Raw genomic sequence first — 27,930 nt, forward strand, 5'->3', positions numbered from 1 at the left:
GGCAAGGCAAGCGCCATGCATGCAAATCACAGCACTGCGTAATTAGCTGATGGGCACTTCCTCGGCCCCGGAGATCCAACGGTCCACGGTACCAAAATCAGCCCGATATCCCGGCCGGGAGCCAAGCTTGGCCTCTGCCGATGTGCTTTCTCTGCCCACACCGGGATCACACTCTAACGGTGTACAGATCACTAACCGAATTCGATATACTATACCCGTCAAGTCTAAAAAAGAATCGTAAGTGACGTGAGGTAATAAATGTTTGTTGCTTTTTTAGCACCTTTGGCTAAACAAAACACATGGCTGCAAGGACACTATCGTCCAAGCGTCCTCGTGCCAGATCCCAGAGAGACCTGGCACTGGGGAGAGTGGTAGGGGGAGGGTAACCCGTAGTGGCTGCTGATGGTTACAGGGCTTCAGTAAAGCCACGTATAGGAAGCGTCGATTGCTCCCGCGACAGGGGTCACAATCTGCAAGGCGTTTCACTTTTTTCAATTTTTTACCTTTCCATTTGCGAACCCCCGGACGTGCTCCTCCATCGGGGGGGGGGGGCTCGCCTCAGTGACAGTCACATACGCTTAGATAGGATCTTGCTGGAAGATCGAGTGTTCGGTCTTTTGTGTTGAAACACCGTTTTCGTACGCATCGTATCAGGTTTACGGAGAATTCATCGGGAACTTTTTTGACTTTCTTTTCTTCTTGCTGTTTGAGATGTCTGCTCAAAAGCAATACCAACTAGAATCGTGACATCAATCATGCCACAGCCCTTGATCGACCACACGGAGGTGGCCATTTCCATGTCCAAAAACTGCTGTTCCGAGCGGGATGTATCTACTCTAAAGTGACAAGCGAGGTCATCCTACCGTATGCAAGTTATCTTCCATGGGTGTCACTGTCCGAATGCACTTTTGGGCTGCCAACGGCCCTGTAACCGATTAAGGCATACCCGTTCAGCAAGGTTCGGGCATGGGTCTGAGCAGGCATTGTACGTACATCGTACATGCACAAGAGTCCAGCAGCATACACTTAATATTCTTCAACTGTTCTCGACTACCTCCATCCATGTAATCTGCAGGGTCAGGGATGATCTAGACGTCTTCCTTTTCTTTCCTGGTGCCCCCCCGCCCCTGATCCCGATTTCTCGATCTGACTTCTTGATGCTTTATTTGTTTGGCTGTTGGCTCTTGATGTTTCCCTCCCTCTTTACCTCCAACTCCCCGTCTCTCTTTTAAAACGAAACACGATTCCTGATCTGCGGCGTCGGTTATCGTATCAGTCAACGCCACCAAAGAATGTAGCGATGAGGCTACAGCTTCGCGACGACAAAGATGACGGTCCCGTCCACCCCTTCGTCAATCCTTATACCGAGTTGAATATTGGGCTATGGCTATTGTTTGCCGGAGCGTCTGTGTTTTTGGCAGCTAGGTTGTGGGTCAAGATAACGAGACGACATGGAATGTGGTACGATGACCATATCTTGATCTTCTCGTGGGTTAGTCAAAGAATGGTGATGCAGTCTTCCATGGTTATACTGACAAGCACGACCAGTTCCTCCTTCTCGCCAACAACAGTCTGATAGTATACGAATTCGGAAACGGCTACGTCCTCGAGGACTCATCCAAACAGTGGGATGACCGCATGCACATACTCATCAATATTTCATCGTGTGGGACATTGATCGGCCAGGCCTTGACCAAGACAGCGTTTGCAGTAACACTACTACGGATGAGCAACCGATGGCAAAAATGGATACTGTGGTTCTGTATCATCAGCATGAACTTTTACATGATCACCAAGGTGGTATTCCAATGGGCCAAGGTTTGCGGCAAGGCTACATACGACAACTGGTACAGGTTGGACTTTTGCTTGGACTCTAAGTTTCGAGCCGACTTTAAGGAGGGTGGCAACAGTAAGTATTTACGTGCACGATATTGACGATTACTTATGCTAACATGCTTTTCAGTCTACAATATCATTATGGATTTCGTGTTTGCCTGCTTCCCTTGGCTCATCGTTCGAACATTGGAGATGAAGAAGGCCGAGAAGGTCGGCCTTTGCCTTACGATGAGCCTGGGAATGATGTAAGTTCAACAGTCGGCTTACAATAAGATACATGTCTAACAAACATCCAGCGTTGCCATTGTCTCAGCTATCCGAGTTAGTTGGAAAGATCAAGGAAACGGCCGCGACGCCTACTACATCTGTACGTTCACACACCGCATTTGTACTCATAGAATCAAAACTAACACTAATCAGGGCGCAACGGCATGTCGCAAATTTGGTACTCATCAGAAATCGCCGGAACAATCATGGTGCAATGTATCCCCATTCTTCGTCCTATCATTCGAAACATCCACAATTCCTTCACATCACGCAAACTCGAATCATCCGCCGGTGAGCGAAAAGGCTCCGGCTGGACCTGGACACGCAGTAGCAAGCACATCTCTACAGGACCTCTCCCCGTCCTTGTCCACAACAACAATAACGAAAACATGGAGCTCCGTAACATCCCCGAGGAGAATGAACCACAGGAATTCGACTTTTGGGATAAGAACCGCGTACCAACACCTGATATCGAACAGGCCAGACCGGTGGATCACAAGTTCACCAGGGATGATAGTTGGCCGCTAGGACCAGCAAGTGAGTCGAATAAAAGCACAAAGAGCTTTGATATGGTGCACCCCGGAGTCGGGTTGGCTGTTGAGCAGGAGGGTTACGAGCAGGGACTCTCACCACCACCGCCTCGAAGGAATTAAGAGGTCCATACCAAGTTTATTTCATGTGTATAATAGGGTAAAAAAACTACAACTTAGATACGACGTTATGTACATACTTCCTTTTGGCGTCCTAAACTGCTGCGTCATTATAAATTCATTGTTCTGGTGAGAATGCTAGGTTGAGACATTTCCATCTATTCCGAGGTCCACGAATTTCATGATTCATCGGTCATAAGAGAGCGAGTTTCATACTTATTAATAAAATATTGAAATATAGCCCTTTGACCGAGTCCGACGTGAGACATAAGCTGTATCTTGATCCGACTGTTTTTCTTTTTTTAGGTTTTAGGTTAAACCTTATGATCGGAACCGCCTTTATGTCGACCACTTCCGATGGAAGCACATTCCTTTTTCCAATCCCTCCATATGACGCATCTATAGACAATTTGAAACAAAAAACTCCATCATAAGTTCCATCTCACAGCTTGGCTTGGTCCTCATGTCTCGGATGCGCCAACGCTGTCGCGTAGTATCTGATATCAGGAAGACCTTGCTCAACCCAGCCAACCATGGTTTTCTCGTACAACTTTTGTTGCTCTTCGGCCGAAGGCGCAGGCCCTTGTAGGCCCCTAGCATGCCGGCTCTCGTCAGTCTCCACAACCCACGCATCCTCGTCGCTTTCGTCGTTCTGGAACACATATCTCCTTGTCTCGCAGTTCTTCCATCCAGTGCCACACCCCAGTGTGCTGTGTTCCCAGTCGTTGCTAAAGTAGTGTAGGAAACTACCATGTGCAACTAGAGCAATGTGAACATCCTCGTCGGTATCTCTGCTCATCTCATTGGTCCTTTCTCTGAGTATTCTTCTCACTGTCCTGGCACGCTGGGCGCAGGCACCTGTGATTGGGCTGTTGGGTCCGTAGAGGTCCTTGTCGGTCCAACCGTCGGAAACAAGACTCAGATCCACTGGCCAATCATTCTGTATGCACCTTTCTGCGAGCACGGCTGGTGGGCTTCCGATATCACAGTTGTGATCGGAGATCTCCTGGGCTTCGGGGATAGCAAGGATGTCATTTTTCTGGAGAGCTGAGTTGAAGATGAGACATGTTGTATGTATTGTTCGGGTCATTGGTGAAGCGGCGATGAATTTGAACTTGGACTGGTCTTGGAACGAGGCCTTGCGACGTTCCTCACATTGTTGTTCTCCAAGTGGTGTTAGCGCGGGATCGACAATGTTGAAGAATTCTTCTCCAAGGTTGTGATAGCCCTGAGCATGGCGGACTGCGTGAATAATGACACGGCCCATCTTGACAGATGTGAAGTCTTTCGGTAGCAGAGCAAATATGTTTGTGATATCTGAAAAAATCTTTCCCCACTGGAACTTCCAAGGAAAGGTATACTTATAGTAAACAAGATGAAAAAATTAAGTTGATTACCATTTGACGTCAATCTTTGCCGCCGTTATCGCTGCTTGGCTGGATGATGGATTCATGGACCCATCATGCCCCATCAATCTACGTGTTAGCGCGGGGACTACGGCATCGTTGACTCCATTTGGCAAGTTACCACGACACGTTCGCCAACGTGGAAGATCCACGCATCTTGACAGGCTGCAAGTCGATGCTTATAGACTTTATATAACGTTGAGTATTACCAATACGTGGCGCGTTGGCCTGTGATTATGTGAAGGGGATGAGGAATTGACTCTCGAGCGAACTCTATCTCGGTTGCGCCGATTCGTGGTTGCGTCTTGAAGCGAATACGCAGACGACGTGTCCAAATTGTAGCCCTGTATCAGTGTTTACATGCATCGGCGGTGACCTGAGTTTGAGCATTGACCTTATTGTCGCTTAGGAACCGACCTAGTAGTATTGAAAACAACCGAGTACAAACTCAAACAAGTACGATTCACCCACAATCGCCATTTTTCCAATAGAAGGGGACACGGTGACCAGAAGCTATGGCCACGGAATAAACATTAATTATATATCACCCTCACACTAACATGAAGCTATCAGTCATGGACCCCAGCGCAGTATGGTACCATTTAATGTTGGCACCTTCTCTCTTCCGTAATGCCCAAAGCTCCTTGACAAGATGTGTAATCTGCGTCCAAATAGCCAGTTCCGATCTCTCCCACAGAAGATCCAGGCACTTGAGCATACGTTGCTGCATTGAGTCGTCAGCAATCTCAAACGCTATCATCGCCACAGGCCAAATCATTGGCGAAAAACGTTGAGTGGTGCATGTGTGTAAAGCTTCAAGATGGGGTAGCGCTTTCTCAACAAGTGGCTGGACCTCAACGAGGGGCATATCTTTCAGAGTGCGCTTCATGTGGATTAGGGCCGAGTAGTAAAAGGTAAAACCATGGTGGTAAATCAGATCTGAATATTCTTTCGTTGCTGATATGTCGGGTTTACTGGGCACCGAGAGATAAAGTTCAAGTTCCAGACGGTCGAGTTCATCAGGTGTGGGGTTGCTATCACTTGGGGACTTTCTGCGCATTGCAAGAGTGTTCATTGCCCGCAGACCGTGGAAAATCGGCTGCGGAATACCGAAGGCTGTGTACAACGAGTAGGGCTCAGGTTGTGGACCAAGGTCATTCGTAAAATCCCAGTATGAAGTTCCATGGATGTCGTATAATAACTGCGTCTGAACCACTGTATTCATGCCTCGAAACATGTAGTAGATGCTAGAAGCTGCCTCGTTACGATGCCAGACTTGCGGGTCAATATGGTTGACCCATTCAACGGTCCCACGAAAGTGTAATCGCCAAAATGAAGTCGGCAGTGTGACGGCTTCATTCATGATGCAGATTATCACAGCAGCAAGCAGCGCTACACATTGGGCGCCATCATTGGAGTGACGGATATTTTGAGCAAGGTGCGTGATCCCAAGGTTGTGATGCTCAAGAGCTACATTCTCAAGACTTCGTCTTGACTCTGGTGTTTCCCTTTTCTTTGCAAGATGGAACGCTGACGCTGAGCAGATAAAATGGAACAAGCTCGTTGCACCTGTTGACTTTTTCGAATCGGTGCGCGCTCCCTCCCAGGCGATGGGCATCATTGCAGTTCTCATAGGGTTGTAGATACCGGGCACTGGATTCAGAGAGTCGCAAAGATTTAGTGTCCAGTGTTGCATCAGTTCGCATTGTAGACCAGGATTTGTAAGGATATCGATATGTCGGGTGATCTTTTGCGGTATGGTTTGCGTGTTGGACGGTGACGATGCATGGGATGTAGACTCGGGTACTCCGGGCAAAGGTAATGAGCCAGTGCTGATGTCAGTAATGCCGACAGGAGTTGATGTGTTGGTCTCGGCTTGAACAATAGGACTTTGATCAAAGTTCTGTTCAACTTGTAGTAGCGGAAGGTGAGGTTGCACAGTTGGAAGAGAAACGTAAGGAGGACCTGTTGTAAGACCCTGACGCAAGAGTTCATATGAGTGAAAGATTCGGGTGTTGAGTTGATTGGTGTAGAGATCCTGAGCTAGGCTAGGCTGCTCATTGTGATTCGAAGTCCTCGGGGTTGATGAGGGTTCAGAGGGCAGGTCTGGGGGTCCATTATCTAAAGGTCCTTCACCAAGGTCTTCGTCACCCAAGTCACTAGCAGACGAAGTGCCATGCTCATGCTGATCGGATGCAGCTTCATCAGCTGCCGCCAAATCGCTCGACCGACGAAGTCTCCCAGAAGTCAGACGCGTTGACCTGCGTTTGCCTCCCCTCTTGAAAGTAGTGGGATTTCTCACAGAGGCCCATGATAGTCTGACACCATAACCTTCACAGTCGATGCCTGCGTTTCGGCATCGATTACATGACGGCTTGGCTTCGTCACACTTAACGTGCTTCGCGCGACACGTCCAACAGCCTGAAAAGCTCTTGTTTCGGGGTTTGCGCGGTTTGCCTGATGCAGTCCTGCCGGGCGATTGTATTGGCTCATCAGGCATCGCTGAAGATAGCTTTGTTGGGAAGACAAGGCATGTGATGGAGAGAAAGTGTTTGGCCAACTCTCAAACTTGGGGTTGACGAAGCGAGATTTGGATGATCCCGTGGTAAATAGCCTGATTGGGATAAGCATGACATGGTTGTGTCAACGCTAACCTGGTCTATCAGCAGCATATTCACAACAACGTTGCTCAATGCTTGGTAATCTCTGTAAACAATTTGAATTAGTGAGCAGGGAGTCTGATAGATCGAGAATCTTGTGAAACAGTTTAGATAATTGTCAAGCTTGACATGTGCAACAAGCATCCATCTGGCCTTCACATTCATCACCAGCCACTTGTGGGTCAAGTTTTCAGCCCTGCTAAGGTCCTCGCTATGCATTACCATGAAGGGCTTAGCTTTAGATGTCTCAGACACCTCTGATCGTGTTAGGATCGGGAATAGCAAATACCAATCTTGGCAATTCAAACCGATTCGAATAATGATGCATCTCGCGGCAAAAGTCACCATCTTTTCACCGTATCGTACGACGATCCTAGCACGAAATGTCTTTCTTATATGACTTGGTGTTTGTCTCCATCGTTCCTCATTCTGAAATTCCGCATCACTCTTTGACTCCCCTTGTTCCCAAGACACGGATTTACAGCAAGAGCTCAACTGCATACATCACGACATGACAGGCCTACTACAGTTGATCAGACCGCGGGAGATCTGCCCTTTATTATTCAAAAAGAGAAATCAAAACAAACCGGACAGACCGCCAGCTTCCCTGGATTGCCATATTGGCACATGCCCAGTAGTCATCCGACATGACGACAGCAATGACGAGAGTTCTACCATCTCAGGATCTTTAACACTTGAAGTTACTGAAGATAAGATCGAGGTACAAAGCCTCTATGCTCTACTACGAGTACACACCGTCAACAGGAAACCATTCAAAAAAGGCTGCAAATGTTGCAAACACAGTTTTACAGAACTCAAGCGTTGCAATATTATTACAACAGCCACCACTTTAAACAAGGGCATTTATACGTATGACTTGTCATATCGGGTGCCCAGCTACCTGCCTCCATCCATAGACACGTCGATTGTCTCTGTCAGCTATGAGCTTGAAGCGATAGCGTCCCTTCGAAGATTGAGGCAGTCACCAACCAGCCTTCAGACCCTTGCTCTGCATCGCGTTCTCCCCGTTGTACGATCAATATCTGTCATGGACACTAAAACATACTCGAATCGGATTTATCAAATGGCAGGAATAGAAGTGAGTTGTGCCTTTGACACAGTGATGAACCCCAGGATTAAAAATCGGGCCACACTTACTATGAGCGGGCTTCGAAGCAGTCCTGGCAACAGCAAGGATATTCATCTCTGGCGCATATGCAGTGGGACTTGGATATTGGAAGAGACTGTCAAAAGCACAGCATCGGCTTGCCTGTCTCACTGTCGTCAAAATAAGGGTGACAACACCCGAGAGCGAAAAAAACGGACGATACTCGGATACTCAGCATTCTACGACGGGTGGACAACCGACGACGATGCAGGGACTTTGAGCATGGACTTCCATTTTTCCATACAAAAAAGCCTGAGCCATTACACACAAGATACAGGCGATGTGGGCGACACTTCAGTCTCTCACGCATTGGTGATGGAGGTGCAGATGATGAAGGAGATTTACCCAAATGGAAGACTGGACTTAGCGAGAAGAACCGGAATTGGGAGGATACTTCGCTCTGAGCACCGTGTCGTGCTGAGTGACTACACAACACTGTCAACCCAGATATCCGGGGAGAGTCTGCCACGGTATCAGGACGTGTGCAAGGGACCCCCTGTATATGAGGAATAATAAAGGATCGAGGCTTGGGATACGGAGTACTATCTAGCGTTTTGTTTGAACAAGCTCGTAGGGGTAATTGCTAAAGATTAGTTACATGTAAAACGTAGGGCGGTGGCGGAATTGGCAACATGTCTCTGATACCCACAAGCGGAGGATTTGTTGATACATAATACAAAGTACAAGCAGGAAAGTCCGGCTTGCCTAATACATCAGACCTCGACTCTATGGCGACAGCTCTGTTCCTCCTACGACAAACATGTCGATAGAATATGAGAGAAGATGGTATTGCAATACAATTGACTGAATAAGCTCAATCTTAGCAGATATCTTGTTTATCATTCGACTTGCCGGCAATGCCAAGATCCCCGATTTACAACGCGCGTTACGGGCATTTCTTCCACATAATGTTGAGCCATGGCGGCAATAGGATTTATAATCGTTTCAATTGACCGCGCGCTGCTCTTAACGGGCATAGCAAAAGTCACCGACATGACGTCAGCGTTGCTGACAGTTATGGATATATATAGACGCATAGTACTGGTGATTACTCTGCTTACAACTCCTGAGATCATTACTTCCTCCTCCCACCAATGTCAAGATGACCGAAGAAACCGCTCCCCAGTACGAATTCATGCGCTTGAATACCAAGCCAAGCGCACAGCTCAGCTACAGCTTCACCCCTTCCACAGCTTCGGGAGATGCCAACCCAACACTCATCGTCTTTGTCAATGGCATGATTGCCCCGCAAACTTCATGGATCAAAACTATTTCGAAACTACAGGAACTGTCCCCACAGGGACTTCCAGCTATCTTGACCTTTGATCGCTTCGGACAGGGTCAAACTACTGATCGTGACCCTAACGATGAGGGAGCTGCTGACCCTCTGCATGCACACGATTCCATGGATGTTGTCCATGACGTTCGTCAGCTTATCACTCAAGTTTTAAAGAACAAACTGAATGTTGAGGATCCAGATAATGCTCGACTGTTTCTCATCGGTAACTCTATCGGCTGCGCTTTCAGTCGTCTCTACGCTGGTGAATACCCAGGCACTGTGTCAGCCATTTTGTTTCTCGACACCGTCTTGACTGACACGGACTTTGTCTCTGTCTTTCCCGACCCAGACGCGCAAGACTTCAACCCGGATGATCTACCCTCAGGAGTCTTTGCTGATAACATCCGGGTTGCTCGAGAGGAAACCAGGAAGCGATTTCACCCAAGCATCGGTTCCAAGGAGGGCCTCACACGCAAAAACTTGAAGCAGCTTCTCCCTAAGGCCGACTCGCCTGCTCTGCCCAAGACAGACGGAAAAGAGCCTTATGTGACTGTCTTGGGTCACGACTTTGACTACTTTGCAAAGAGAACTGGGACAGACTTTAATACACCGCCTGAAGTTGTGAACGCTTATTTGAATCCCTACTGGCATCATTACAACGAGGGACTGGCAAAGCTTACGGTTGATGACAAGAGTGATGGACCGATTCAAGTGTCCGATGCGGGCCATTTCATTCAGGTCGATAACCCGGACTTTGTAGCTCGCAAAGCGCACGAAATTTTGCAGAAGATGGCGAAGGAATAGAACACTCGCCCCTACCCGCTATCTATAGATGGTATTACTTATACAACTTGACTTTAATGCGTAAACGCATATTTACTCTTTGCCCGAATCTTGTGTCCGTAGAAGTACAACACGTAAGGAATCGTTGCCAATAACACTGCCAGGCATGCCATGATTGTGAGGGTATAGTGCGTGCCCATGTTTTCGTAAAATGGAATACCAACAACAGTCATTCCTCCAGCAACGATATACCGCGTCAGTGCAACGAAGGTGAGAGCTGAGGCTGAGTATATCTCATATGAGTCGATGATGTACATGTATGTACAGATAAAGATTCCAGTGACGCCGTATCCGAAGAAGACTACGGCGAAAATAGCTGACCAGATACTGATGTTGGCGTAGTTTGTCCACCCCAGCCAGAACAGTGAGATAGGGATAGCAAGGGAGGCGCCAAGCATTCCATACCAGAGGCGAAGCTCGGGTTTGAAGTGGTCTCCTTTCTGGGCAGCTCGCAGCGTTTTGCGGTAGACGATGGGAACGATGAGGAAGTTGATCTGTGTGCCGAGAAACATGGCGACAAAGATGATGTTCGACAAGCCTTGACTGATACCATAGGTCTGTTCAAAGATGTATGGCCAGCCGACAAGGAATGTGAACAGGACGATGTACAAAACGCTGAGATACAGAGTCATGGCGATAATGATGGGTTCCGTCAACATGAGGAATGGTCTTGTCATACTGACTTTGAGTCGACTGAACAGGCTAGCGTCTGCAATTTCATGTTCGCACTTGAAGCGATCATCACCGGTGATTCGTCGGTAATGGGCAGCTTTCCACTGCAACAGTAGAGGCCCATATGTTTCAGGCATGAGAAGCAGGACTAATACGAGAACAAGACCAGAAGCGATGAGCATAGTCCACTCCGTCCATCGCCAACTGACTGCATTCGACGGACCGATATAAGCGCCCATGACAGCACCTATCATCGGCCCACCAAAGCCAGCAACTGCATAAAGCGGAAAGCTCCAGGTCTTTTCGAGGCTGTTGAACATGTCGGCAATGGAACCGCCAGAGCATACAAGAGGTGTCGAAGCTGAGCAGCCGGCCAGAAAACGAAAGACTATCTGAGCTCCAAAGTTGGGGGCAAGGGCAGATGCCATGATCCAAATCATGAAGATTGCCATGGAGACGATGTAAACTGCGTTTCTGCCAAAGGTTTCTGAGAATGGACCTGCAACTAATGACCCGAGACCCATACCAACTAGATAGAGACCTGGGAATGTTGTTAATAGGTGGTATGGACAAAATGGACTGTTGGACATACCGGTAGCTAGCGACTCGGCAACTTCGCTAACTCCAAGCGACTTCGAGGCCTGGGGAAGAACAGTAGCATCAATTCCTGATGCTGCTCCAACAAACAGGGCGATGACGGATATCTGCAAGGTAACTCCAATGCGTCTCCCAACCGACCAGTTGTGAGGGTCCAGAGGATCATCAGGGCCTTCCCATTTGACCACGAAAACTTTGCTGTCCTCTCCCTTGTCGTTCTTGTGAGGTCTAACTTGGATACCCGTCAAGACTTGGCCAAGTGCAACGCCTCCGGACATACATTGTCGAATGGTTTCAGCCGTAATACTTGGCTGTATTGGCACTGGCTCTTCTTGGCCATCCTCGTCAACGTACTGTTCTTCGATGACACGCGACAACCCACGTCTCAGGCCATTCTCATCTCTTTTGCGAGGGTGTCGTCTTACAGGCGGCTTTGATGCTTCCACATCGCGGGTGGTATCAGATGGCATATGCTCTCTGGCCTTGCCAACATCTCGATCAATCTGCGCTTGCGCTGCAGCACCAGCGCGACGATACTGCAGCAGCGATTGCATTTTTTGGCTTACAAAACAAGAACAAAGGTAAAAAGAACAAGAAAGAGTTACAGAAAATTAGATCTCGGTGAGATAGTTAGTCGTCATCGAGATCAGTGGAGTCCAACTACCGCGTTAACAAGATTGCTGTCCACAATTTGGCCGTGAGTCAAGCACAACTGCGTCATGGTTCGCGAATAAGAGCCTGAAGATAAGATAAAATGGAGTCGTCACGATAAAAAAAATTGTTGCTGGGCAAAGCGAAGATCCGGTGGTAAGACGGGAATATGATGGAACTAAGGGACAAAGAGAACAAGTCTCGATTCTCGGCCCGGGAAGAATACCGGGGCACGAAAGTCGGAGCCCATTCTCCGGATCTTGTTGAAGTTCGGTGGTTATTGTCTCGATTACCGAGGTTGGTCAGAGATATTTGATGTTGGTCGTGTCGGTCTTGCAATTTCCGACAACAGAAGTTGAGAAATCCTTTGTCTTGGCAATTAAGCTTTATTCGGTTCGTATTTATGTCACAGAAACGACAAGGTTGGTGTCATCACTAAAGCCACAAGAGACTGGCGGCGGCAAAGACTGGGCCTCTCAGCTCGAGTCTATGTGATGATAAGTCAATATGATGGGGATTAGTTTGTTTGTTTGTTTCGGAATTTTAGCAACAAAAAGAAACGGCAAGATCGACGACGAGGCGGAAAGACTCGTCATCTTGGTCGCGGATTGAGTGTTGATTGTCATGGAGTTGGCCTCAGCTCCTAATTTAATACTAATAACTGATACGTACTGCGCCACTTTGCACCTCACAACTTGGAGCAGAAATCCCAATATAGCACATACGTTTCACAACCAACCAACAAAGTCAATTGGTTCATTCTGCTTGGCCTTAATACGTGCAACCAATTTCATGCCCGCCGCCACTCTTCAGCGGGTAAACCAACCAGACCACCTCCGTGTCAGGATCTTCGTGCATCGGGACCAACCCGGACTAAGCAAATGCCTCATGGAAATGACCCATGAAACAGTCAACAGGGGAACTAGACAAGGGAAGAAAAAAAGGTTGCCACACCTCAGAATTTGACATTAACCGGGGCAAAATGCGGTACAGCAGTGGGGAAATGGTAATTAATCCTCCATTCGCTGTCAGCTTTCAGCCAACAGTGGCTTTCTTAGCCAACCTTCAGCTAGAGAAGCTAATGGCACGCGAGCTCAACGGCGAACTTACTCTTTCTGACGACCTCGGTGTGTCTTCCCCTGCACTCCGAGTATCCATCCTTCGTCTGGTCTATACCCATGGAGCCATGCTGTTGGCTTGCTCAGCTGAGCCGTAGGCGTGAAGGATGACATCCAACAACCTTCCATCAGTATTGGGCGACCTGCATGATACTCCAACATGTTCCCTGTATCCTGTCATTTTCCCCAGAGGAACCCCCCCTTTACCTCGCGTATGGAGAATCAGTCCACTCTGGGGTATTCCCCCCTCTTTATTAGCATCACCACCAACACTGAGATCTGTCTACCCCGGGAAAGTGTCTCCATGGGGTAGGTCAGCAACCATGTGGAATTTTCTACCCACATTGCAACGCTCCTAATAACAAGCTAAACCCCTCGGTCGTCTTCTTTTTTTGTTCTTTACTGGAAAGGCTTTCACCCCACCATTAGATATGGCATGGTGAGACTTCCGCGACCTTTCATCGACCATACCCTGACGATCGCACTCTCAACATGATCGACACCGTTTACTACGAGCTGAGCTGGTCGATTCTCAGCACCATCGGAATCGCCAATGCTTTGTTCGGTCTCATGGTCGCTGGCATCACCAGCTTTGGTCCCGTCTCCATCGTTCCCATTGTCACCAGTGCGGCTGGCGCGATAGCAAACGGCCTTTGCTATTATGCCTTTTACGATAAAGACACGTCCGCTACCTCAGCGGCTATAGCCTCTATATTTGCCGACATACTCTGGCTAGTGCGTTATACTCTATATTTATTCACGGTCTCTTGCTAATGGGTTCTGGTGGGGCAGATACAAGAAGCTGGTCTGTCATTTTACAGCTACATCATCTTGAGTCGAGTTTTACGCGGTCGACAGTGGATAGTCTTCGCGACTTTGTACTGGTCCATGATATTATCGGTGACAGCCATTCGCGTTGTCATTGCAGCCGTCCGAGCTCGCCGTATACTCCAAGGACTCGACGACGATCAGTCCTTGATCAACCACCTACACATGGGCTACTTCATCCTCATTGCTTTATTGGAATGCGTCAGCTCGTTCTTCCTCCTCCGAGTCTTTGGGTCGGCAAAGTCAACATCTCTTAGCGCCGCCATCAAGGCTGGTTTGTTCCGATATCTGATGCGAAGCACCGAAGTCCGACTTGCACTTCTGGCTGTGCTTGGTGTGATGCGAGCTATCACGTACTCTTTCCAAAATAGCCAACAAATGGCTACGAATCTCGCCTCGCAAATTGATCGGTTCGCGTATTCGATGGAGTGCATGTTTCCGGTAATGATGATGTGAGTTCAACTCGCACCAACTAGCCATACTATCACTGACACAATATAGTATCGACATTCTTGCCTCCAAGGTTGTCTTCCATAACCAAGTGTACGGATCTTCCGGACACAGCCGAAACCATCCTGGTGGCTATCCACGCCAACGCTTCGGCGGAAACGGCCTCGATATCGTCCTCACAACACAGCAAGGCGAGAACATTGTGGAAGTACGAGGAGGAGAGTCAAGCGGCGACAGAACAGGCTCACAAGAGCGTATCATCAGTCGTGCCCATAGGAATACGTCATCAGATATCGATATGGATGAGATGGATACAAAACAAATCGGGATAAGTAAAACAGTCGAGTTCGAGGTGCGCACCAGTAGTGATCCAGCGCGATGATCACATATATAGTGGCCCGTGGTTGCATAATTCATTTATACTTTTATTCGTTAAAGAAAGATGGCTTTTGAATGCTTCCCAAGCCATAACGTGTCTTGTTCTTGAGTACCGTCCAAGCCTGTCTGAAGATCCGCGACGTGTCGCCCCCTCAGCCCTCTAGCAAGAGCAGGTAGTTTCAAGGACATAAAGTTCCAATCAACTCCTCCGGCTCTTCAATTGTATCAGCAACCATGTTAATATTTGAGAATATCTGCTCACCTTGTCGTGTTGCTGTCCTGTTCTCGGCAATACTGTACCAGAGTCTCAAGATCCACAATGCTACCAACGCGTCTCTTTTTTGTTGTTGCAACGGAATTTCAATATGCAATCTCGGTTCTTCCCTTGTCCCAAACTCAGACGCCACTTTCACTCCATTCACATCAATCCACTGGTATTGACCGCCTTGCCACTTGGGCTTGATGTCAAACAGCAGCTGCTGGGTATCGCGATTAAATAGCAGGATATCTGCTGCAGACTTGTTGGCATTCAGCATCGCCCTGAACCCCTCTTCTTGGGCATCTGTAACATCTAGTTGGACATTCCCCAAGGTCTCTGGCGATGCTGCCGTGATGTAGTATTTGAGTAGATTGTCCCGAGATGGACTGTTCCGAAGATGGACCAGGTAGTATAGATCTTGAGTGACCTTCCGCCGTCGAACTGTTTTACTTTCCGGGTTGGTAGTCTCTGTAAAGTGAACAGTCTCAAATATTATGGCCATATTCCTTTGAACTTTGCAAGCGAGTTCTCTGTTGAGCTGGTAGATCGGCGTTAATGGCGCATTTTCAGTAGTGATCAGCTGGCCTGAGAAGAGCAAAGTTTCAGGCTCTATAACGCCTTCATCGTTTTTTATGCAACTCACGGTCGAGTCTGTCTCGACGGCCATTTTGTGTGTATTCGTTGGTGTTGATGGCGGACAAGAGTTGAATGAAATCGCCCGATTGGTTCTGGTCATCACTAATGTATCCACGTGATATGGACCAGTGATCATGGGGACTTTGAGTTCCATGCAAGCCTGTAATTACATATCTTCGCTTGACGAAGCGTGACTACCGAGACCAAACCTCAAAACAACTAAATGAAGCAAACTTTCCAGGGGCCAAAGAGACGCGGGTGCGCAGATTTGTTTTTGAGATCTAAAACGACTTGAATCAGTTGACTAAAGTAGGCGAACCCTTTAATTAGCTATGATTCATGTCATTTTGTCTGATCACTTGTTGATATACGAGATAAGCGTACTTGATAAGATAAGATCGATAAGAAGCATAACACCTATCCTGAACCGCATGTTGCATGCCGAAAAGAAACAAAGCATGCTTCAATATCTATATTTTATAGTATCAAAAACTAATGTGCATGTTTCATAAACAGTATATATTATTAGCTACTTTCACTTTATACTTGTGAGTTATGAAATAGACTTAAAGAGTGAGCGTACACAATTCCAAGGTCAATGTTAAAGTGCCCTGAAAACAATGACTAGGAATTTTGACATAACCGCGGTTTACTGTGCAGCATTCACTTAATTTTCATTGGTCAAATTTAGATTATCTCACTTCTATGGCTAGAAGAAAAGACCTCCTGCCATATAACCACAAACCTCTGCAAAAGGCGTGCGTCAGGTGTAAATGCATGGGTAAGAGTGCCGATTACCACTCCCTGTCCCAACCCAGTCATTGAACAAGACACCTCTCTTAGCCTTGTGATAAACCAAGAGCGGACCTCACTTGAAGGTTCTGCAGCAGTCGCACCAACGAAGAGCTGCCAAACCACAAGTTCCATGGAAGCGCAGAGTCTCATGTGAGGCTGCAACAGAGCAAGTCTCAACCCTTCAGCCAGACCGTGTAAGTGATCAGGCTCTTTTACTGGCCAGAGAAGCAAGAGGTACAATTGTAGAGCATCATGAAGTGAGTGAACGTAGTTCTCATGGCTACCCAAGAGAGTGTTTATTTCAAGCTGCAGTCGTTCAACCTCGAGTCCAATGGCGAGGGCAGAATCTGGGCCTGGAGACGGGGACTCATGGTAGGCGTCGATCAGTAAGCAAAGTCCATTAATCCTATGGCTGATGATTTCAATGTCTGTCGCGTTGGGGTCATTCTGGTTTTGCAGAGCTTGGATAAGTGGTTGATTGGAGTAGTTGGAGGTGAGTAGGGCTTGCCCAAGCGAATCACTAACCGGATCTGTTAGATCTCGTTCTATATCATGGGTTGAATGGTGTCATACTAGAGAAGAAAGTCACAAAACCATGAAGGTATAGCTGTGTTTCCGACCGATCGTCTCACACGTATCATCTGAGCTAGGCCCTGGATATGGGCGTCTCTTGCCTTGGAATCACTTTCAAGAAGCTGGGAGCGTTAGGTACCAGAACAGAACCAGATAGAGATCACATACTGCGGCATATGTCAGGGTGAAAACAGCGCTCAGCACGCCATCGGTTAAGCCTGAAGGCGAACTCAGTTTCTGGTTGATCCGTTTGATAGCACGACCCTTGTGAAGAACCGCCTGGCGAAATGTTACGTCATCTTTCTGTCCGGTACAGTGGCTCAAGGCAATGGATGTCGAAGCTTCAACAAGTGCCGGCTCCGACTGGAGAAGGGCGATCCATTCTGCCTCGCGAGATGAGCCAGGACCAGCGGTACCTGCTGGGAAGATGAAAGGACGAAACGTGTAAAGCACTCGAGAATGGTTAGTTGTCGATCATACATCAGAAGTTCGTACTGGCAACCATACGATAGGCGATTGGGGACCAGGCGGAGTTCACCGCATTTGTGAGGAGTCTGTCACAGTGAGGATCAAGAACAGTGACTTTATCCCCTGACATCTGTCCTGGTTGATTATACGATCTCGATAAAGCCAAATTTCTTTCGACGGTGTCTGACTTGCCATCGTCGCGAGCCTTGGCCAATCTCAGTCTACGTTTGGCGAAATTGGTTTGTGTGACATGTCCTCTCATTTCCCTCCTCTCTTTGGGCCCCAGTCCAGGTGCATTGCTGACGTTGACAAATGTAAAAGGCAACGGTGACATGTTGCCCAGTTTTCTTGATGAAGTGGATAGCGGAAAAGTAACTATCACTAGTGAGGAGATGAAGGAGGACATCGACACCGAAGCGACGCACGCGCTACGAAAATGTTGGACCCGCACTGGAGCGGGCTGACATTAACGCGATCTGACTCAGTAAGCAGTATCCCTGTTTTACGGTTACAGTGTTGGTTGTTTAGATTGTGATGCGCTCGACCTAGGTCTCAACACGAATGCAATGCAACGGTATTATTGAAACTCTGTAGAACAACAAATTGCAGAGACGGCACATATATATTAATATTAATGGACACACAGACAATTGACTCCGTGCATGAACCAATGGCGCACCTAACGCTCAAGTGCTATGACCGCCTGGACGTTTCAACTATCCTCTTAGCCTCTCTATAAGGCTGCAAAATAAAACGTAGCATAAAACACACAGACTATCGATAGTGTTTATATAATCAGGCCGTACACCTTAGGCTCAGATACGAGGACTGTCTAGATGTTTCACCTATCATCTTGCCCGTAGATCCGACGAAAAACGGTCCACTCGGATGATCTCTTTGCAAGGGTAAGGGACAGAGCATAGAACACACAGACTCTTGTAACTGCTTGTATGATGAACTGTCCACTTTGTACTTCAAGCCAAGAACCACTTGGAAGTTTCAACCCTTCTCTTAGCTCCCTGAATAAGGCTGCAAAACAAAACAAGACCAGACAAAACATTGAACTCGTGATGATCCGACCTCAACTAGTTTGATCCATAGCAAGCCGTGATCGCTTGTCCCCGTTCAAGAGGGGAAACTTACAACAGCATGGTAGTTTGCTAACAATGACGATATGTATTTTATAATGTTACTGTACCTGGTGTGCGGAAGCGAAGTATCAGCTGCGTCTCCAGTTACTGATCGACACACAGACGATCAAAATGTCAACAACTCCAGTTGCATCTCCTGCATCTTGCGTACTACTCATCTCCCCAAAGTGAAAGGTAAGCTCAATAGATGAATATCTTCAATAAACTTCAAACTTTTGTCAATGCGACAATATACCTCGGTTGATCTATGCATGCTAGTTGCGCTACGTGCGGCGCCATGTAGATCGCTTTGACACCCGTTTCACTTTAATGGATAGTCCCGCGCTAGGTCCTGTGTCTCTCAAGGCCGATGAACGACAGGCAGATATGCTTGGCGTGCTAAATCCTCACCATAGATGTCAGGCATTTCTGAAGAGATTCGAGATATAAATACTCAGTTCTCTGCGTTAATTCAGCTATTCTTTCCTCAGCAAGCCATCCGCTACCTTCAAATTCATTCTTCTCACTCTTCACCCAAACCTGCTTGACGCAGCGATTCTAACTTCATCACATTCATTTGCCTACTTACTTCACTGCTCGACGCATCAATTACAACTCGCAATTCACTCATTCAACAACACTCTTTCGATTCTTTCTAACTTTCTACAACCTCAACCTTTTTCAAAATGAAGTTCTTTACCATCGTTTCTACCCTCCTTGCCTCTGGCACTGCTCTTGCTGCCTATGTCCCCCAGGCAAACTCAGGTACGACTACCCGATAGACACAAAAGCATCATCTAACATTCTATAGCTCGTGGTCTTTCTTCAGGCGCTGCTGAGCTTGTCAACCGCAACGCTGAAGTCCATGCCAGAGCTGAGGATTCTGGCAGCCCTCTCGATGCCGTCTTTGACGAGCTGAAGAATGTTGTCCCCTCGGCCGAAGATCCTACCGATAAGCTGGACAGCCGCGATCTCGTCGGCAACATGTTCAACCTGGTCGGTCCTGTAAGTATTCATAATTCCCCATCCGTGATCCTTTAGCTAACCTGTCTTCAGAACGCTATCGACTTCAACGACAAGATCAGCCACGGCTTCAATGTTACCGCCTCATATGTCGGATCCATCGACTTCAACGCTCAGGTATCTGCCGGTATCGGATATGTGTCCAAGAAGATCTCTTCTTCTGAGACTGTGAGTAGAATTACCCATTGCTTGAAGTTTTGACAGTGTACTAACAGACAGCCAGAACATCCCTGGAGCTACCATCATCGTTACCTTCCTCTCTGGCCTCAAGGTGCTGGTTGCCAAGTTCGACTTGAACTCCGCGGCTCAGGGCTGCCTTTCTGTTGTCGGTCAAATCATTGCTTCCATTGACTTCAACGCGCTCGTTGCTGGAGGAGTTAAGCTCTACAAGACTGTTTCCAGCAGCCTGACAGACGCTATGCAGTCCTAAGTATTTACGAATTCATACCAGAGGAGGATGAACATTTAATTTCTTTTCAAAGTGTTATATTGGAACGTTTGGGGGTTAATGTGAGAGAAGTATTCTGTTGGAGGTCTCGGTCACAATGGTTTGGTGTGTGATTAATGGTGTGTGGAATAGCCACCTGCTGCAGGCAGATTAGGTAGTAATCAGAAACACATTGTTGTCAAATACTTCTTTCTCTAAGTTTCATCCGTCTTCAAGTACAACTAGTGAATAAGACTAGAGTTAGACCAGTATAAATTATAAATGTGTGAGAATCCAAATTGTCTGGTTAATGTCCTGGTGTTAGCTACCTCAGCATGACCGCCTCTTAGGCTTTGGATGTTGGACAATGTGATGTTACAAAGTGGAAAACACTTACCCTCAGTATGACTTGATAGTATGCCAGGGTTTAACAGGGTGTATGTCTTTAAGTTGCACCGTCGGCGAACATTAATTAGGACCACCGAACCGAAGCCGAGGCACCAGGGACAAACGATGCGGGGAACCAAGGCATACTCTTTTCGTCTAGGGACGACTATAATAAACAAATATCGTGGATAAACGTTTCATGACGTACCATCGAAGCCCACTTGGACTACGCCAACGATGCCGTGAAGCCGCGTAGATCTGGACCCCGCGTCATGTTTCCCCAGGTTTCTCCACGTATTACTGGCTTAGCTCCACTACCCCAGATCGAAATTGATAAATATTTACCCAGGCAATGGAAAATGTGGTCCGTCTTCGGCAGCTCTTGTTATATCGCGACTATATAATGATACTCTCAAGGTAACCAATAGCCAGAACTGATAGTCTTGGCATTCGTGGCAATCATGAAGCTCCCCTCATCCTGTTTGTTGGCCTTGGTGGCTGGCAGCTCAGCTCTCAACATCCCTTCTCACCATGACGCTCCCTTAACCATCAAGACAACATCCGGCGAACTAACAGGCTTCATCAATGAAACTGCCCCTTCCGTACGCCAATTCCTCGGAGTTCCCTTCGCTGAACCGCCAGTCAAGTCTCTTCGCTTTCAACCTCCCCGTCGTCTACACGGCAAGGGTTCAATTTCAGCCAAGAAGTATGCGCCATCATGCAAGCAAGCCCTTAGCAATGCGCCAACGGTCTACAACCAGTACATGACACAGTTTCTGATCAACGGCGGCCAATCCGAAGATTGTCTGTATCTTAACGTCTATGCCCCGTTGAACCCGACTTCGAAGCGTTTACCTGTCATGATCTACATCCCTGGAGGTGGCTTCACTGGCGGAGGCGCAGACTCTCTTTACAAGATTCCCGATAAATGGATCCAGAAAACTCAAGCCCACATTGTTGTCACGATGAACTATCGTGTCAATGTATTCGGCTTCCCCAATGCGAAAGACGCGCACCAGAATGCTGGTTTGCTGGACCAGCGCATGGTGGTTGAGTGGGTACGCGACAACGTCGCTGGTTTTGGAGGCGACCCCAACCAGATGGTTCTCTGGGGACAGTCTGCTGGTGCTGGGTCAGTAGGAATGTATGGATACGCTTATCCCAAGGACTTGATCGTCAAGGGCCTGATTTCCGACTCCGGAGCGCCGAGTATGCTGGTCAAGCCGTATGGCAACTACACCGACTTTGACACGATTGCTTCTAAGCTTGGATGCATGGCAGGAAGCAAGCAGTTGGAGTGCATGCAGAAGGTTGATGCTTCGGAGTTGCAAAAGGTTTATTCGGAGACGGCTGGTGTTTCTTTCACACCCGTGGGAGATAACACGACAGCCTTTTCTAACACCACTGATCGCCTCGCCAGAGGTCTCGTCACGAAAGTGGTAAGTTAGAACTGTCACCCGTTCAGAATGAATGTACTGACATAACAACAGCCTTGGATCTTTGGTAACAATGCCAACGAAGGTGCTGGCTTCGGCACCTATAACAAGAGTGGCGTATCTGCTTCACAGTTAGCTATTGGTCTGGCCGCAATTGTTTGCCCTGTCGCCGCAGAAGTCGAGTAGGTCTATGGTTCTGGATAAGAAGTGTAATCACCATTAATTCGTCATTACAGGAATCGTGAGAAGTATGGATACCCGACTTATCGCTACTACTACACTGGAAATTTCTCCAATATTTCACCACTCCCTTGGATCGGAGCAACACACAGTGGTATGTACCATTACTCTTATTCATATCGTTTGCGTTTCTAATATCGAATAGCTGAGTTGCCTCTCATTTTCGGAACCCACTATGAGTACCGTGGCAACTCTACTGAGTACGAGTGGCAGGTCGCCGACGGAATGCAAAGTAAGGATCCAATTCTTTGCGCCAGAATTTCTGCTAACAACTTAATAGGTCTCTGGCTGTCATTCGCAAAGAATCCCACCAAGAATGGGATTAAAGGGGACGGTGTGACCTGGCCGCTATATAAGCCTGACCAGAAAAAGATGGCTGTCCTTGCAGAGGCGGGTAAGAAGTGGTTCCAGTTGGGCCCTGAAAGCCTTACCGATGAACAATGTAGCAAGGCATGAGAGTTTCGGCTGAGAGAAATATTAAGGCCATCAGGTCTAAACCTCTAAAATCAAAACCCTTGTCACAATGATGGATCCTGAAGCGATCGGCCTCATGTTGCTCGTCACCACTTCGGGACGGGTGAGAGGATACAGTGGATGGAACTGTTTATACTTCAAATCGCTCAGTCGGAAACGGCTCAGTATTACTTAATTTCAACTTCCAGGTTCTAGTACAACATTACCAGATGCTCTTCCTCGATCGGCATCATATTGCTTTTGTAGCGAATCGGTTATATGAGGTCACCAACTTGTATGTTAGGCGAACAAGAAGAAGTTCGGCGGAAACTCCAACCTACCGAAGCACCTCATAAGCTTTACGACTATGCCCGTAAAGGCTACATTGAATAACGATCGCCTAATGATGTAGGGTAATATGCAGCTGTTATGGCGTATCGCCGATGAAATTAGACGAGTATCTTGCATGGATGGCATCGATCTACCGTAGATTGCACGCACGAGCTTAAATTAGTTGACACACTTAGATACACTTGTTGTGAAACGAGAAATCCATGCTTATACTATTGCAAACATAACTTGGTTTTCAACGTATAAGAATGAGCCTTTTTTTGACTGGCTTTACCAGTGCACTATCGGAGGTTAGTCGGACAGCTGCCTGAAAGTTTCGGGTCCCGTTTTCCTGGATCTCATCTTCCGATCCGAGAGCGAAGCGGTCTGTTCAATGTGCAAGTGCAGGGGTTCCTTTGCCATGAGAATTAAGTTCTTGCTGAGCTCAATGACGGATAAAACGGAAAGAGTAGGGTACGCGTTCGTAATGACCAGGATTTACCCAGTACATGTTGTTGCACGATGCACCACTATTTCCCCCTTTAGGAAAATCAGATCGATTAGATGACTCCATTCTCGGTCGGCATTCAAGTCGCATTCACCGGTAAAGTTGCAGACTAACCTCATTAGGTAAATGAGAAGGCTCATGTAACAACCTTAAAGATTCGGTTGATAATATCATACTGTTCATATGTTTTGAGGTTTCTAGAATAGGAAAATGAGAAAGGCTCCTCTCAAGTCCGAAGCTTCCGCTGAGACGACTTGACTCTGTATAAGAAGACTTGCGTATCTCAGCCAGAATAACAACTCAAACACGCTCATCAACTCAGCTCAACACACTCAGATCAACAATTATCAAGCTCTTATTTTCTCAGACTACAGTCATGTCTAGCTTTTCCGCTCAACTCCAAGGTGCTCACGCCCTCGTCACCGGTGGCTCAAAGGGTATCGGCAGAGTCATTGTCGAGACTCTTCTCAACGAAGGTGCCAATGTCTCTTACTGCTCACGCAACATCCATGGCAAAGAGTTTGCCGATTTCAAGGAAGCGAGTGGACCGGTTTCCGCTGTAGGAACCAGTGTCGATATTTCCAATGGCGATGCCCTCAAGGACTGGGTCGAAACCTCTGCGAACAAGTTTGGCAGAATCGATCTTGTGGTCGCATGTGGTATGTCTGAAATTTTATTTGAATCATCTAGTTACTGATATTATTGCAGCTTGCCCAATGCTGTTTGATACCACCATCGAGACTTGGGAGAAGAGCTTCCAGGCCGATATTCTTGGTCTCATCAACCTTATCAACACATCTGCACCTCACCTTGAGAAGCAGAAGGGCTCCATCGTGGTCATCAGCTCAATTGCCGGCTACAATGCAATCCACCCAGCTATCCGAAGTCCATACAGCACAATGAAGCGCGCCCAAGCCACACTGGCCAAAGACTTTGGACGCTGGCTTGCACCACGCGGTGTCAGGATCAACAGTGTTGTCCCAGGCGCCATTGATCCCCCAGCAGTTTTGCAGTCAGATGGTACTTTGGAGCCAAGCTTATTCCACAGGGCTATGGAGGCTGACCCAGCCTGGAAAAAGTCGCTTCTTGACTCCATTCCGCTTAATGAAATCGGGGAAGCAAAAGATATTGCGAACGCTGTCGTGTTCCTGGGTAGCAGGCTCAGCAGGTACACTACCGGTACAAGCTTGGTTGTGGATGGAGGAATGAATATTACCATTTAAATACAGAATTGTATTGTATGGTATGGTATGATTACTTGGAGAAACATAAAGACGAGGTAGAATGCAGGATTTTATTGTTACAAGCTACATTAGACATCAAGAATAGAAACGACCGATATTCTCCTCACCCATGAATACCGCAGATAAAAAGCCAAAGAGTAATTACTTCTCCCCAATTATCGCCAAAGCAAAGTCTTTATAATCGCCACTCAGCTCAGACTTGATGTTTCCAGCCAAAGTCGCACCCGTCACTGGCTTGTATGCCATATTTGTCTGATGTAAGCGTCCCTGATCCCAGTAGAGACCGACAAGCCTGTTGATGAAGAGTCGGTTCTTTCCAAAAGACTTGTTCAGAGGTCTCTGCAGTCGTCCCGCATCGGACCGAGCTCGGTCTAAAGCATGATAGAGTATGCGTAGCAGAGCATCCTCCATGTCACCCCGGAACTCCTTCTCAATAACGGTCTCAAGGCTACGGTGGTACTTGAACTGATACGCTTCGTTAATGGCACGCATTTGGGCGTCGTTGCTGCTGGTAAAGATTTGCGCCACAGCAACTGCGTTTGCACCAATCATTCCTTCAGTAGCTTTTTGAATCTCCGTGACTTTGTGATCAATCTCTGCGGGGATCACAGGCGCACCGTCTTCTGCACGAGTGGCTGAGAGTACCATGCTGTAGAGTCTGTACAGAGTATCGTCGACGTCGTCCTTCACATCAACGTGAAGTTCCTTTCCTCGGACGCGCCTATACTCGGCACAGATGGCACGGATATCCGCGTTTGATCGACAAAGAAGTACGTCGTTGAGAGCATCTTCGTCTGTACCCGCGCGATTGAGGGCTTTTGAAAGGTTGTGGACATCATTTTCCAGCGGTCCGCGAATCAAGGCGAGAAGACAAGTCTCGAAGTCGCCGCGAGTCTCACTCTCAATGTCCTTGGCTAGATCACGCATGAAGCGACTGTTGTAGTCGCGTACAAGTTGAGCCATGGTCCAAGGATTAGCATACTTAGGGTTTACTAAGACCCGAATCAATGCTCGCTCGTCACAGCCCATGCCTTTCATAGCCTTTCGAAGAGCCTCTGCATCGGCTGATGTGTCTACAGGCTGAACCCAAGCCTTTTGAGCCGAATCGTAGCCTGGCGAAGCTGGCGTTGGCTGAGCATTGAATGCAGGCGCGCCATGTTGCTGCTGTCCTGCCTGTTGATGCCATTGTTGATCTGGATGCGGAGGTTGAACTTGCTGAGGAGCTCCGTGAGGTTGAGGGGGGTAATGTGACTGAGGATATTGCCCTTGACTGTAGGGTGCTTGTGGTGGTTGCTGCCCATAATGGGATTGGGGAGCAGGTGGTTGTCCATAAGGAGCCTGTTGTGGATATCCTTGAGGCGGCTGCTGAAATTGACCTTGTTGACCAGGAGGAGGATAATGTTGTTGGCCAGGGGGAGCCGAATAGCCGTACTGCTGATTTGGCGGGACTCCTGGTTGCCCTTGTTGAGGGTAGCCGTAAGGTTGCTGTTGTTGTTGTTGTTGCCCTTGAGGAGGTTGATAGTAACCTTGACCAGGTTGTCCCTGTCCCGGATAGCCTGGCTGGCCCTGAGGGTTCTGCCAGTATGGAGGTTGTGGTGAAGTCATTGTGTGAGATTGAACAAGACAGTTCTTGAATACGTAAAGAGTTGAGAAAAGTGACCAGCGCTCGTAGGTCTTATTAAATCAAGATTGAAGGTGGAGGCCTCTCTGTACCTCATGGGGATTAATGGCTGTCAAAAAGCCTTGCCATTAACTCCGCCCCCAAATATGTAGATAGACTGAATGAGAGGAAGCTAAAAATGACGCCATACCTCTCAATTCATTCCACATTCAACGAGAAACCTGCGGGGAAACGTAACAAGAGGTGGTGTCAAAACTTGTTTAGTGGATGATTTGCGTCGGAACTCTGCGACACTCACCAATTACAGTGGATGAGTGAGGTATTAGCCTTATCTACAGCACAGCCCAGTAGGTACCCCTGCACTAAAGTGTCGGGGTAGTGATATGACATAGTGTTGCTTGAGTGGTTGGTAGGTTGGTTTGGCCTGGCTGATAACACAGTTCTGCTACACAGGAACTTCTCAAGTGGTCAGAAACGTATGTTGTGAGGGTATCATATCCCCAGTATTGATGAAAATTAATTCTTTCATGTGTTCCTCAGTTCAAAAAAACTATCCTGACTTCGCAGCAGCCAACCCTTGAAGAGCTTGCATGTATTTGACACTCTCCACTACATCCGTAAACTCAACAATCTTTTCGATTCTCTCGCCTTGCTTGTCAAAATCAAGAAGGATCATGTTTTCGATGAAGAAGTCTTTCTCCGTACCCAAAAGATTGATTTGATGGGTGAGATGAACTGTCGCTTTCAAATTATGCTGGTCGAGCGATATATCGTGTACGTTGCACGAGGTCGACTCAACAAACGGCATCTGCATGGCAAACTGTTGTTCATAAGTCTCATTAGAGGAACCCTGTTTAGCCAGCTCGTCGGGGAGACCCATTGACTTCATGAACGACGCAGGTGCGATATGACGTCGACAGTTGTCGGCCAAGGTAGTTGACACAAGCTTTGGGTCTTTGGCTTCTATGCTCCTGGCCTGGCTGTTGGCAAACTGTCGAACGGTATCCTCATTAACCTTTGACATTGTGAAGTTTCTGGTAAAGATATAAATATTTGGCAGGTTCAGCGAATGATGTTAGAATGAGCCTTGGTTTCAGAGATTGGGAAGTCAAGAACAAGAAACAAGGCCAGAAGGGGAATCAGAGTTCTTTATAGTCAGAAAATAAGTATAAGACTTACTCAAGGTAAGCCGTAGAATTTTCGTACGAATATAGGCAAAACGATTGTTGGCAAAGGATCGCGATGGCGTATTTCCCTGTCATATCACCTTGCAGTCAGTCAGCACTAATCTGTGCACCCAACCCGGTTCAGTAGCAGCCCATTTGAAGACGTCACTCGACTTTCAATTGCTAATGAATTTCCATCTATTGACGGATGGCCCGGAAGGTGGGATGATGACTAGGGCTGACAAGACAAGTAACAGTGACATCGAGTGATAGATGTTGGCTTGTTCATTATGAAGTGAACCCAGACTTTGGCTATCAGCGGGATGGGACAGAGGAGATAAATAATTAATTGCAAAGACTGTGATAAAGTGGTAAATTAAAACTATATCTGGTTATCTAACTAATCCATGCTTTACTCTGAATGCATTGGC

The 27,930-nt window shown here is 47.5% G+C and overlaps 14 protein-coding genes across 14 annotated transcripts; 8 read left to right on the forward strand and 6 right to left on the reverse strand.

Moving 5' to 3' along the window:
* Window positions 1-1,456: 1,456 nt before the first annotated feature.
* On the forward strand, window positions 1,457-2,756 carry FGSG_03104 (uncharacterized protein; the record flags this gene model as incomplete). The annotated part of the gene is made up of 5 exons (XM_011324366.1): window positions 1,457-1,492; window positions 1,549-1,909; window positions 1,964-2,081; window positions 2,133-2,203; window positions 2,257-2,756. 5 exons carry the CDS (start codon window positions 1,457-1,459, stop codon window positions 2,754-2,756), a joined length of 1,086 nt encoding a protein of 361 aa, XP_011322668.1.
* A 439-nt stretch (window positions 2,757-3,195) lies between these two features.
* On the reverse strand, window positions 3,196-4,020 carry FGSG_03103 (uncharacterized protein; the record flags this gene model as incomplete). The annotated part of the gene is made up of 1 exon (XM_011324367.1): window positions 3,196-4,020. The coding sequence occupies one exon, from the start codon at window positions 4,018-4,020 to the stop codon at window positions 3,196-3,198; it is 825 nt and encodes a 274-aa protein (XP_011322669.1).
* A 689-nt stretch (window positions 4,021-4,709) lies between these two features.
* FGSG_03102 (uncharacterized protein) lies at window positions 4,710-6,659 on the reverse strand (the record flags this gene model as incomplete). Its single annotated transcript, XM_011324368.1, has 1 exon — window positions 4,710-6,659. The coding sequence occupies one exon, from the start codon at window positions 6,657-6,659 to the stop codon at window positions 4,710-4,712; it is 1,950 nt and encodes a 649-aa protein (XP_011322670.1).
* A 671-nt stretch (window positions 6,660-7,330) lies between these two features.
* Window positions 7,331-8,500, forward strand: FGSG_12509 (uncharacterized protein; the record flags this gene model as incomplete). Its single annotated transcript, XM_011324369.1, has 1 exon — window positions 7,331-8,500. One exon carries the CDS (start codon window positions 7,331-7,333, stop codon window positions 8,498-8,500), a length of 1,170 nt encoding a protein of 389 aa, XP_011322671.1.
* A 589-nt stretch (window positions 8,501-9,089) lies between these two features.
* On the forward strand, window positions 9,090-10,070 carry FGSG_03101 (uncharacterized protein; the record flags this gene model as incomplete). The annotated part of the gene is made up of 1 exon (XM_011324370.1): window positions 9,090-10,070. The coding sequence occupies one exon, from the start codon at window positions 9,090-9,092 to the stop codon at window positions 10,068-10,070; it is 981 nt and encodes a 326-aa protein (XP_011322672.1).
* Window positions 10,071-10,142: 72 nt separating this feature from the next.
* Window positions 10,143-11,932, reverse strand: FGSG_03100 (uncharacterized protein; the record flags this gene model as incomplete). Its single annotated transcript, XM_011324371.1, has 3 exons — window positions 10,143-10,159; window positions 10,270-11,322; window positions 11,374-11,932. The coding sequence occupies 3 exons, from the start codon at window positions 11,930-11,932 to the stop codon at window positions 10,143-10,145; spliced, it is 1,629 nt and encodes a 542-aa protein (XP_011322673.1).
* A 1,707-nt stretch (window positions 11,933-13,639) lies between these two features.
* Window positions 13,640-14,807, forward strand: FGSG_03099 (uncharacterized protein; the record flags this gene model as incomplete). Its single annotated transcript, XM_011324372.1, has 3 exons — window positions 13,640-13,882; window positions 14,006-14,427; window positions 14,477-14,807. 3 exons carry the CDS (start codon window positions 13,640-13,642, stop codon window positions 14,805-14,807), a joined length of 996 nt encoding a protein of 331 aa, XP_011322674.1.
* Window positions 14,808-14,857: 50 nt separating this feature from the next.
* On the reverse strand, window positions 14,858-15,729 carry FGSG_03098 (uncharacterized protein; the record flags this gene model as incomplete). Its single annotated transcript, XM_011324373.1, has 3 exons — window positions 14,858-15,015; window positions 15,066-15,642; window positions 15,706-15,729. 3 exons carry the CDS (start codon window positions 15,727-15,729, stop codon window positions 14,858-14,860), a joined length of 759 nt encoding a protein of 252 aa, XP_011322675.1.
* A 656-nt stretch (window positions 15,730-16,385) lies between these two features.
* On the reverse strand, window positions 16,386-17,868 carry FGSG_03097 (uncharacterized protein; the record flags this gene model as incomplete). Its single annotated transcript, XM_011324374.1, has 4 exons — window positions 16,386-17,038; window positions 17,128-17,188; window positions 17,235-17,518; window positions 17,562-17,868. 4 exons carry the CDS (start codon window positions 17,866-17,868, stop codon window positions 16,386-16,388), a joined length of 1,305 nt encoding a protein of 434 aa, XP_011322676.1.
* Window positions 17,869-19,182: 1,314 nt separating this feature from the next.
* FGSG_03096 (uncharacterized protein) lies at window positions 19,183-20,117 on the forward strand (the record flags this gene model as incomplete). Its single annotated transcript, XM_011324375.1, has 4 exons — window positions 19,183-19,429; window positions 19,476-19,669; window positions 19,721-19,855; window positions 19,911-20,117. Exons 1-4 carry the CDS (start codon window positions 19,351-19,353, stop codon window positions 20,115-20,117), a joined length of 615 nt encoding a protein of 204 aa, XP_011322677.1. The 5' UTR covers window positions 19,183-19,350.
* Window positions 20,118-20,962: 845 nt separating this feature from the next.
* FGSG_03095 (uncharacterized protein) lies at window positions 20,963-22,633 on the forward strand (the record flags this gene model as incomplete). The annotated part of the gene is made up of 4 exons (XM_011324376.1): window positions 20,963-21,940; window positions 21,992-22,119; window positions 22,174-22,271; window positions 22,323-22,633. The coding sequence occupies 4 exons, from the start codon at window positions 20,963-20,965 to the stop codon at window positions 22,631-22,633; spliced, it is 1,515 nt and encodes a 504-aa protein (XP_011322678.1).
* A 1,211-nt stretch (window positions 22,634-23,844) lies between these two features.
* On the forward strand, window positions 23,845-24,691 carry FGSG_03094 (uncharacterized protein; the record flags this gene model as incomplete). Its single annotated transcript, XM_011324377.1, has 2 exons — window positions 23,845-24,127; window positions 24,177-24,691. The coding sequence occupies 2 exons, from the start codon at window positions 23,845-23,847 to the stop codon at window positions 24,689-24,691; spliced, it is 798 nt and encodes a 265-aa protein (XP_011322679.1).
* A 1,163-nt stretch (window positions 24,692-25,854) lies between these two features.
* FGSG_12510 (uncharacterized protein) lies at window positions 25,855-26,346 on the forward strand (the record flags this gene model as incomplete). The annotated part of the gene is made up of 1 exon (XM_011324378.1): window positions 25,855-26,346. The coding sequence occupies one exon, from the start codon at window positions 25,855-25,857 to the stop codon at window positions 26,344-26,346; it is 492 nt and encodes a 163-aa protein (XP_011322680.1).
* Window positions 26,347-26,883: 537 nt separating this feature from the next.
* On the reverse strand, window positions 26,884-27,213 carry FGSG_03092 (uncharacterized protein; the record flags this gene model as incomplete). Its single annotated transcript, XM_011324379.1, has 1 exon — window positions 26,884-27,213. One exon carries the CDS (start codon window positions 27,211-27,213, stop codon window positions 26,884-26,886), a length of 330 nt encoding a protein of 109 aa, XP_011322681.1.
* Window positions 27,214-27,930: the final 717 nt, after the last annotated feature.

The sequence above is a fragment of the Fusarium graminearum genome, chromosome 2 (genome assembly GCF_000240135.3).
Source record: "Fusarium graminearum PH-1 chromosome 2, whole genome shotgun sequence".
NCBI classification, from domain to species: domain Eukaryota; kingdom Fungi; phylum Ascomycota; class Sordariomycetes; order Hypocreales; family Nectriaceae; genus Fusarium; species Fusarium graminearum.